General features: G+C 40.8%; 1 protein-coding gene across 2 annotated transcripts in view; it reads right to left on the reverse strand.

The window, feature by feature from the left end:
- The window catches only part of ap2b1 (adaptor related protein complex 2 subunit beta 1), a 45,445-nt gene extending 34,783 nt beyond the window's left edge, over positions 1-10,662 (reverse strand). For both annotated transcript variants that reach the window (XM_061899023.1, XM_061899022.1), the window contains exons 1-4: positions 10,444-10,662; positions 3,371-3,425; positions 3,181-3,286; positions 2,946-3,081 (exon numbers count right to left, since the gene is read on the reverse strand). In XM_061899023.1, coding sequence (XP_061755007.1) covers positions 2,946-3,081; positions 3,181-3,286; positions 3,371-3,407 — 279 coding nt within the window. In that variant the 5' untranslated portion in view covers positions 3,408-3,425; positions 10,444-10,662. The remainder of the gene's footprint in view (positions 1-2,945; positions 3,082-3,180; positions 3,287-3,370; positions 3,426-10,443) is intronic.
- Positions 10,663-11,023: the final 361 nt, after the last annotated feature.

The raw sequence follows: 11,023 nt of genomic DNA on the forward strand, positions 1-11,023 counted from the left end.
CCCAAACTATGAAAAAAACTGCGACTTATAGTCTTAAAAATATGGTATATAAATTGTTTTATGTAGACTGTCGATTTTACAGTAAAACCTATACATAGACAAAATTTTACTGTAAAACATTGCGTTTTTTTTTTTTTTTTTCACAACATTTGACGGGAAATGAAATAACAGTACCACTGTGTTTTGGGCCGGTTTTTAAGGAAAAAGCTGGCAGCTTAGTTGCCAGAATTTTACCGTTTCATTAGTTTTTACAACATTATATTGTTGATTGAAAAACAGCACGAGTTCATTTTTTATTCTTGCAACTTAGCTGCCAGTTTTTCTACCGTAAAAACAAATGTACCGTCTTTGCATTTACAGTAATACACCGTTGAAAACAACAAACGTAGATTGTACGGTAAAAAACTGGCAGCTCAGTCAACAAAAATTTCACGCAAAAAAACAGTAGTAACTTTTTTCAATTTAAAGTAATATGCTGTAAATAATGCAAAATGTATTGTCATTTTTATTAATTTGATGGGTAGTTTGCTGTAAAGTTAAGTATTTTTATTTAGACAAAAACATGTTTGGAACGCATGATAATATACTGTAATATATGTTGCAATATTGGATACTGTTAAAGTTTAAAAGGTATGCAATTTCAAGTAGTACATATATTTTTTCTGTCGAAATGAAAAAAAAACTATTTCATTTAGTGAAAAAATTTTAAGTACTTTATTGACACATCATTTCCCGGTGTTTGCAGGCCAGATAAAATGATCTTGATCTGGAGTTTGACACCTGTGTCTTATAGCGTTTACAAGATTGCTTATACTTTGTTTACGGCAAAATGCAGTTTTTGCAGACAGGCAAAATAAAGTAAAAATGTTGATATAAGTGTTTTGTATCGGTCGATATCGATATTGGTTTAATATTTGACATTTTTTAGAAAATAAAATATATTAAATGTCAACATTTTTATTTCTTATGTAAGCTGATTATAATCCCCTCAGCTATCAAGGCAGAAAGGAAAGGAAATGTCAACACAAGCATGGAAAACACAAACAATCAATGGAAACAAAATTGTATTATCACATTAACAATAAGCGCTTAAAATGAGAGTGCAGAAATAAAGAATATGTACGAAATGCCAATGTGCTTTGAGTTCCTTAAAAAAAGGTAGAAAAAGCGCTAGACAAGTACAAAAAAAAAAAAGCTCAATAAAGTGTAACAAAATGGTGCAAAGGGTGAAAATGTAAAAAGAGAAACCTGAGAAGAATTATTTTCTGCAGGTTTAACGGCAGGAAGTTACAGCTGTGCTCTAAACCGTGCTCGATTGGTACCGAACCGCAGAATAATTTTTTATTAATTGTTTTTTTTGTTTTTTTAATTCAATCAACATAAAAAACACAAGATACACTTACTTTTTCATGACAAAAACCTCCCTTTTTCATGACAAAAAAAAAAAAGCGCTTTGGTCTGACTATGGTTCGTTTGAAATTTGAAAAAAAATCTGAAAAACTGAAATAATGTCAGTTTTATCCAGAATTTATTTGCTCTCTGCAGCACTCGTATTCAGTTTTTCTTCTCCCTCCATGCAAAAATCAACAGCGAGACATCAAGATGGCCCAACCAAATTTGACAGATAATACAGTTACCAAGTACCTAGTAATCCGCTGTGGACAGACAAAGCCAAGCAATGCAGGTTAAGCGAGAGGTGCGCGCTCCCGCGAAGGAAATACATTTTTGGCAGGAAATCACATTTTAGCACAACACAGGCAAATACAAACAAAACAAAACAAAACACAGGCGAAAATCGACAATCAAAAAAAAACAAAAAAACAAGCAGACCATAGTTTTTACCCGGATTAGGTAGGATCGGTAAAAAAAAAAAAAAATCCCTGTCCCTGGGATGCAGAGACTTCCGGAAATGCGCGTCCTTTCCACAAAAAGTTAAATAACGCCAACACTGACTGATGCAAAGTGGAAAGGTGTTCTGAGGTCTGACGAGTCCACATTTTAAATTGTTTTTGGAAACTGTGGACCTTGTGTCCTCCGGACTAAAGAGGAAAAGGACCGTCCGTACTGTTCTAGGCGCAAAGTTCAAAAGCCAGCATCTGTGATGGTATGGGGGTGTATTAGTGCCCAAGGCATGGGTAACTTACACATCTGCAAAGGTACCATTAATGCTGAAAGGTACATACAGGTTTTGGAGCAAAATACGTTGCATTCCAAGCTACCTCTTTTTCATGGACGCCACCTCTTTTTCATGGACGCCCCTGCTTATTTCAGCAAGACAATGCCAAGCCACATTCTGCACGTTACAACAGCGTGGCTTCATAGTAAAAGAGTGCAGGTACGACACCGGCCTGCCTGTAGTCCAGACCTGTCTCCCATTGAAAATGTGTGGGGCATGATGAAGCCTAAAATACCACAACAAAGAACCCGGACTGTTGAACAACTTAAGCTGTACATCAAGCAAGAACGGGAAAGAATTCCACCTGAAAAGCTTCAAAAAATTGGTCTCCTCAGTTCCGTGTTGCATGTCACTCCCACTGATCAGTAATCACTTCCTGCGTTGCTTGGTTACCAGAAAGCGAGTGCCTTTCTTCATGCAATCAATCTCACTCTGCAACTTCTATTTTCCGGAATAAAAATGATCGAACCTTTTATCCAACGCATTTTTTTTATTGATTTCGATTACTTTTCTATCGCAATATTTATTGACATTGTTTCATTGCCCAGCACTAGAAAATAATGTTCACACCAAAAAATTACCGAAACAGAACCAAAACTTTGGCCCAAGAACCAAAGTAGGGACCAGACCGTGGGTTAACTGTACCGTGGGTATTTTATTTATGTCATGTATCTTTCAGTGTTACCATGTACTCAAGAATAGCCCCTGGTAGTGCTCGTTTGTGCTTGTGGAAAAGCGACATGTGCAGAGAAAAGGGGTGTGGCCTTGCCTTGACGAAGCTATTGACCGCCATGATGGCCATGTCCGGCTGGCTCTTGGCGTAGTTCATCAAGTAGAGGTACACCAGCTTCTTCAGCTCCAGGTTGTCGGTCTGCATGCAGTTGACAACATCCGGGAACAAAGAGCTGCAATGAAAGAAAGACCCGCTCAGAATTCAAGCGACGCTGACTCGAATAAATAAATCAACCGTGACAAGTTATCGAGCTGGTTGCTTTGGAACTTACCTGACGTCTTTGCCCACCGTCATGGCGGCGATGACCTTCTTGACCGCCTCCTTTCGCTTCTCCTTCTTCTCATTGTTCAGCTCTGCCTTCAGCTCAAATATCTCCCCTGAAGGAAGACGGTCACAGGTTGGTACTTTACTGTCAGGCTTGCTGATGTGGAACGATAGAGTACTGTAACTTGTTTACTCACCTTTTTTGTTTGTTGTGAAATATTTGGAGTCAGTCATGATTGTAGTTCTTGTAGTCTGCACAAAATTGGACCGCAGTAAAACACCAAGAAATGGGAATTTGACAATTTCCTGCGGAGGCCAAACCGGTGGCAACTACTGATATGAAACACCATTTTTTTTTACTGACGCACTGAAGTAAATTGGGTACTTTAATGCATCCACAAGTGCACAAAAACTTGCCCCCCCAGACTTTGTAGCCAGGAGTCAGAAAAAATTGAGTGTTTGTCAATTACCCGTGAGTCAGTGAAAAACAAAGATTTATCAAGTACCCATTAATCCTTGAAAATCTGAGTCTTTTTGTATTACCCATGAGTCAGTGAAATTGAGTCTTTGTCAACTTCCTGTGAGTAAGTGAAAATCGAGTGTTTATCAAGTGCCGATGAGTCAGGGAAAATTGGGAGTCTTTTTTGTATGACCTGAGATTCTGTGAAATTGAGTAATTGTCAAGTACCCGTGAGTCAGTGAAAACAAAGTCTTTGTCAAGCGTCCGTGAGACGGTGAAAGTCTAATCTTTGTCAAGTACCCTCGAGTCTGTGAAAATGTTGTTTTTCTGGAGTACCCGTGAGTCGGTGAAGTACCTGGGAGTCAGTAAAAATCACATCTTTGTCATGTGCCCATGAGTCAGTGAAAATACAATCTTTGTGGGGTACCTGGGAGTCAGGTCAAATTCAGTCTTTGTCAAGTACCCGTGAGTCAGTGAAAATCGAGGATTCATCAAGTACTCATGAATCGTTGAAAAGCTGACTCTCATTGTATTACCCGTGAGTCAGTGAAATTAAGTCTTTGTCAACTTCCTGTGAGTAAGTGAAAATCGAGTGTTTATCAAGTGCCGATGAGTCAGGGAAAATTGGGAGTCTTTTTTGTATGACCTGAGATTCTGTGAAATTGAGTAATTGTCAAGTACCCGTGAGTCAGTGAAAACAAAGTCTTTGTCAAGCGTCCGTGAGACGGTGAAAGTCTAATCTTTGTCAAGTACCCTCGAGTCTGTGAAAATGGAGTCTTTTTGGATTACCCGTGAGTCAGTGAAGTACCTAGGAGTCAGTAAAAAATTATTTTCCATGTACGCGTGGGTCAGTGAAAATCTAATCTGTCAGGTAAAATCGAGTCTTTGTCAAGTACCCAGGAGTCTGTGAAAACCTGAGTCTCGCTGTGGTACCCGAGAAATAGTGAAAATCGAGTCTTTGTAGAGTACCTATGAGTCAGTAAAAATTGAGTCTCTGGCAAGTGAAAATCTAATTGTTGTGGGCTACCCGTGAGTAAATGAAAATCAAGTCTTTGTCAAGTACCCATGTGTCGGTGAAAATCAAAGATTCATCAAGTACCCATGAATCGTTGAAAATCTGAGTCTCATTGTATTACCCGTGAGTCAGCGAATTTGAGTGTTTGTCAAGTACCTGTGAGTAAGTGAAAATGTAGTGTTTATCAAGTACCGATGAGTCAGTGAAAATTAGGAGTGATTCAGTGAAATTGAGTCTTTCTCAAGTACCCGAGAAACAGTGAAAACAGAGTATTTTTCAATCGCTCGTGAGTCTTTGTCAAGTACCCTTGAGTCTGTGAAAATGTGGTTTTTCTGGAGTACCCGTGAGTCGGTGAAGTACCTGGGAGTCAGTAAAAATCACATCTTTGTCATGTGCCCATGAGTCAGTGAAAATACAATCTTTGTGGGGTACCTGGGAGTCAGGTCAAATTCAGTCTTTGTCAAGTACCCGTGAGTCAGTGAAAATCGAGGATTCATCAAGTACTCATGAATCGTTGAAAAGCTGACTCTCATTGTATTACCCGTGAGTCAGTGAAATTAAGTCTTTGTCAAGTACCTGTGAGTATGGGAAAATGTAGTGTTTATCAAGTACCGATGAGTCAGTGAAAATTGGGAGTCTTTTTGTATTACCTGTGATTCAGTGTAATGGAGTCTTTGTCAAGTACCCGTGAGTCAGTGCAAACCCAGTCTTTGTCAAGCGATCGTGAGTCGGTGAAAGTCAAGTCCTTGTCAAGTATTTTTGAGTCTGTGAAAATTGAGTCTTTCTGTAGTACACCGTGAGTCAGTGAAGTACCTGGGACTCAGTAAAAATCATATATTTGTCATGTGCCCGTGAGTCAGTGAAATTCTAATCCTTGTGGGGTACCTGGTAAAATCGAGTCTTTGTCAAGTTAGTGAAAACGTGAGTCTCGCTGTGGTACCCGAGAATCAGTGAAAATCGAGTCTTTGTCAAGTGAAAATTTAATTGTCGTGGGCTACCCTTGAGTAAATGAAAAGAGTCTTTGTCGAGCGCCCGTCAGTTGTTGAAAGTCGAGTCTTTGTCAAGTACCCTTAAGTCCTTGAAAATTGAGTTTTTCTGGAGTACCCGTGAGTCAGTGAAGTACCTGGGAGACAGTAAAAATCACATTTTTTTCATGGGCCCGTGAGTCAGTGAAAATCTAATCTTTGTGGAGTACCTGGGAATCAGATAAAATTTAGTCTTTGTCGAGTACCCAAGAGTCAGTGAAAACCTGAGTCTTGTTGTGTGGTAACCGAGAATAAGTGAAAATCGAGTCTCTGTCAAGTACCCGTGAGTCAGTGAAACCTGAGTGTTTGTCAAACGCCCAGGAGTTGGTGAAAGTCGAGTCTTTGTCAAGTACCCTAAAGTCTGTGAAAATTGAGTCTTTGTGGAGTACCCGTGAGTCGGTGATTGAACCTGGGAGTCAGTAAAAATCACATCTTTGTCATGTGCCTTTGAGTAAGTGAAAATCTAATCTTTGAGTCAGGTAAAATAGAGTCTTTGTCAAGTACCCAGGAGTCAGTGAAAACCTGTGTCTCGTTGTGGTATTCGAGAATCTGTGAAAATCGAGTCTTTATAGAGTATCCATTAGTCAGTGAAAATTGAGTCTTTGTCAAGTGAAAATCTAATTGTTGTGGGCTACGCATGAGTAAATGAAAATTGAGTCTTTGTCAGGTAACAGCGAGTCAGTGAAAATTGAATGTTTACCAGGTACAGATGAGTCAATGAAAATTGGGAGTCTTTTTGTATTACCCGTGAGTCAGTGAAAACAGAGTCTTTGTCACGCACCCGTGAGTCGGTGAAAGTCGAGTGTTTGTCAAATACTCTAAAGTCTGTGAAAATGGAGTCTTTGTGGAGTACCCGTGAGTCGGTGAAGAACCTGTGAGTCAGTAAAAATCACATCTTTGTCATGTGCATGTGAGTCAGGTAAAATTGAGTCTTTGTCAAGTACCCAGGAGTCAGTGAAAACCTGAGTCTCGTTGTGGTACCCGAGAATGAGATAAAATCGAGTCTTTGTAGAGTACCCATAAGTCATTGAAAATTGAGTCTTTCTGTCAAGTGAAAATCTAATTTTTATGGGCGACCCGTGACTAAATGAAAATCGAGTCTTTGTCAGACACCTGTGACTCAGTGAAAATTGAATGTTTATCAGGTACAGATCAGTCAGTGAAAATTGGAGTCTTTTTGTATTAACTGGTTGGCCCTGCGATGAGGTGGCGACTTGTCCAGGGTGTACACCGCCTTCCATCCGATTGTAGCTGAGATAGGCACCAGCAACCCCCCGCGAGCCCAAAGGAAATAAGCGGTAGAAAATGGATGGATGGATTGTATTAACTGTGATTCAGTGAAATTGAATCTTTGTCAAGTACCCGTGAGTCAGTGGAAACCGACTCTTTGTCAAACGCCCGGGAGTCGGTGTAAGTCAAGTCTTTGTCAAGTACCCTAAAGTCTGTGAAAATTGAGTCTTTTTGGAGTACCCGTGCGTCTGTGAAGAACCTGGGAGTCAGTAAAAATCACATTTTGAGTCAGGTAAAATAGAGTCTTTGTCAAGTACCCAGGAGTCTGTGAAAACCTGAGTCTTGTTGTGGTACCCGAGAATCAGTGAAAATCGAATCCTTGTAGAGTACCCACAAGTCAGTGAAAATGTAATCTTTGTCAGGTGAAAATCTCATTTTTATGGGCTACCTGTGAGTAAACAAAAATCAAGTCTTTGTCAGGTACCTGTGAGTCAGAGAAAATTGAATGTTTATCAGGTACAGATGAGTTAGTGAAAACTTGAGTTTTTTTGTATTACCCGTGATTCAGTGAAATTGACTCCTTGTCAAGTACCCGTGAGTCAGTAAAAACAGAGTCTTTGTCAAATGCACGGGATTGAGTCTTTGTGGAGTACCCGTGAGTCGGTGAATAACCTGGGAGTCAGTAAAAATCACATATTTTTCATGTACCTGTGAGTCAATGAAAATCTAATCTAGTCAGTGAAAACCTGAGGCTTGTTGTGGTACCCGAGCATCAGATAAAATCGAGTCTTTGTAGAGTACCCATAAGTCTTTGTGAAGTGAAAATCAAATTTTTATGGGCTACCCTTGACTAAATGAAAATCGAGTATTTGTCAAGTACCCTGAGTCAGTGAAACTAGAGTCTTGGTCATTTACCTCTGAGTCTGTAAAAACCAAGTCTTCCCCAAGTACCCGTGAGTCTGTGAACATCGAGTCTTTTTGGAGTACCCATGTCAGTTATATTCGAGTCTTCCTCAACCAGATGTACAAATAGTGACATGTTATGTCCCTTCTAAATAAAAAAAAATAATAATTTTAACCAACTCGTTCATGAAGAGAAATGTTTGAAGACCAAATAGACACTTTAAAGGCCTACTGAAAGCCACTACTACCCACCACGCAGTCTGATAGTTTATACATCAATGATGAAATATTAACATTGCAACACATGCCAATACGGCCTTTTTAGTTTACTAAATTGTAATTTTAAACTTCGCGCGAAGTATCCTGTTGAAAACGTCGATATGATGACGCGTGCGTGTGACGTCTCGGATTGTAGCGGACATTTTGTTCCAGCCCGATCTCAGCTATAAAATCGTCTGCTTTAATCGCATAATTACACAGTATTCTGGACATTTTGTTGCTGAATCTTTTGCAATTTGTTCAATTAATAATGGAGACGTCAAAGAAGAAAGATGCAGGTGGGAAGCGGTGTATTGCGGCTGCCTTTAGCAACACAAACACAGGCAGTGTTTCCTTGTTTACATTCCTGAAGGTGAAGCTTTACTATGGAACAGAGCGGTCAAGCGAACATGGTTCTCTACCACATGTCAACCGGCAGCTTTCGGTGAGAAAATTGTGGTAATAAGTCGGCTCTTACCGTAGACATGAGCGTAGTTTTTTGTTCCTCGTGCACCTGTCAAAGAGCTAGCTGCGACTCTCTTGCCTCCTCCGCACACACCCGTGGCCACACATTTCCGACTTTCAGGTACGACTATATAATCTCACTAAAACACTAGTAACACAATAAGCAGATAAGGGTTTTTCCAGAATTATCCTAGTAAATGTGTCTAATAACATCTGAATCGCTCCCACTGCCCTCGCTTTTATTTTTGTATTTTTTTATTTCTAGTCCTTCACTCTCACTATCCTCATCCCAGAATCTTTCATCCTCGCTCAAATGGGGAAATCGTGAGAAAATTATGGTAATAAGTCGGCTCCTTACAGTAGACATGAGCGGAGAGCTTGCGTCGCTCCTCCTGCACCTGTCAAAGAGGCAGCCGCGGACTCTCTTGCCCCCTCCCACCGGCCGCCCCCGACCGTCGGATGCTTCCACCGTGGAGGAGGGAAAAAAATAAAAAATCTCAGCCCGGCCCTACTGGCTGCCTTCGCCTCCTCGAGAAACGTGGCTTCCCTCGGGGACACTGGTGGTCACCACACCCGTGGCCACACCCCTCCAACTTTCAAGTTGTAAAGGTACGACCATATAATCTCACTAAAACATTAGTAACACAATAAGCAGATAAGGGACGGCGTGGCGCAGTGGGAGAGCGGCCGTGCGCAACCCGAGGGTCCCTGGTTCAAATCCCACCTAGTACCAACCTCGTCACGTCCGTTGTGTCCTGAGCAAGACACTTCACCCTTGCTCCTGATGGGTGCTGGTTGGCGCCTTGCATGGCAGCTCCCTCCATCAGTGTGTGAATGTGTGTGTGAATGGGTAAATGTGGAAGTAGTTTCAAAGCGCTTTGAGTACCTTGAAGGTAGAAAAGCGCTATACAAGTACAACCCATTTATCATTTATAAGGGATTTTCCAGAATTATCCTAGTAAATGTGTCTAATAACATCTGAATCGCTCCCACTGCCCTCGTCTTTTTTTTTATTTTTAGTCCTTCACTCTCACTTTCCTCATCCACGAATCTTTCATCCTCGCTCAAATTAATGGGGAAATCGTCGCTTTCTCAGTCCGAATCTCTCTCGCTGCTGGTGGCCATGATTGTAAACAATGTGAGGAGCTCCACAACCCGTGACGTCACGCGCACATCGTCTGCTACTTCCGGAATAGACAAGGCTTTTTTATTAGCAACCAAAAGCTGCGAACTTTATCGTCGATGTTCTCTACTAAATCCTTTCAGCGAAAATATGGCAATATCGCGAAATGATCAAGTATGACACATAGAATGGACCTGCTATCCCAGTTTAAATAAGAAAATCTCAATTCAGTAGGCCTTTAAACACCCCGGGCAGTCAAAATCTCTTGTAATGGAACGGGACCGGTGTACCTAATGGAGTGTCCCAAGTGTACCTAATGGAGTGTCCCACACTAAAGCTTAGTCGCTAATGTTATTAATATCACAGTAAATGTTTACTAAACCATCATGTGACACGAACAATGTATCTGTGGGCGACACAACACAAAGTTTCACCTCGCTCGAACGTCATTTGGTCTGAAATGAAGCCTGCCAGATGTTTGCTAATGCTAATGCTAATGCTAAAGGCGTCAGCGGGCGACTTGTCCGATCTCCATCCAATAGCGAACACAGTCAAAAATAAATGTCGGACAAGATAAATGAATAACTTATGTATTTTTTTTTTATTTGTGTCTTTTTTAAAAGGTTAGATGCGGCATCAAGGGAGCAGAGCCCGCTGGCCCACTTTCCATTGGCGCTGGATGACAACATCTTCGGTCGTGACTAAACGTATGCGGACGTGATCTGACAACGCAAACCCAAAGCCAAGCCTCGTTTTGTTTACATTTCGACAAAGTAGAAGCCTTCACTTACCGGAATGAGGGATGACAATCGGTCAAATCTTTCAAAATGTGCGCAGGACGAAGGTTAGTCCTTTGCCTGGTCGGAGGAAGATGGAGAATGTGTAAATCGATGAGACGTTCAGGGACCGCTTCGTGCTTCCTGATCCACGTCGCGATGAAGTAGTGACATCAAGTCGAAATTCAACATCAAAAAATGTAAGTAACAATCCGAATCAATTTTACATTTGCTTTTCCTTTTTTTTGCGTGAGTAATACACTATGTTCTGCTGTTCTCAACTGGTTTGACTGCTGGCAATGGTACTTTCCCACCGTTTGCGAATGCATCACCGCATTGCCAAAATGCCTGTTTAGTATACTTAACGTTTACAATAAAAAAATTATAATTCAACTCATTAACTTTTTATAATCCATATGTACCTGAATAAGTTAAAGATTTATGGAAAAAATCTTGAATAATTTCTTCATTTTTGAAAGTCTCCTCTCTGAGCTGCTACCTTACCGTGGTAGAGGAGTTTGCGTGTCCCAATGATCCTAGGAGCTATGTTGTCTGGGGGTTTTCATGCCCCCTGGTAGGGTCTCCCAAGACAAAC

Source organism: Nerophis ophidion, linkage group LG04 (genome assembly GCF_033978795.1).
Source record: "Nerophis ophidion isolate RoL-2023_Sa linkage group LG04, RoL_Noph_v1.0, whole genome shotgun sequence".
NCBI lineage: Eukaryota > Metazoa > Chordata > Actinopteri > Syngnathiformes > Syngnathidae > Nerophis > Nerophis ophidion.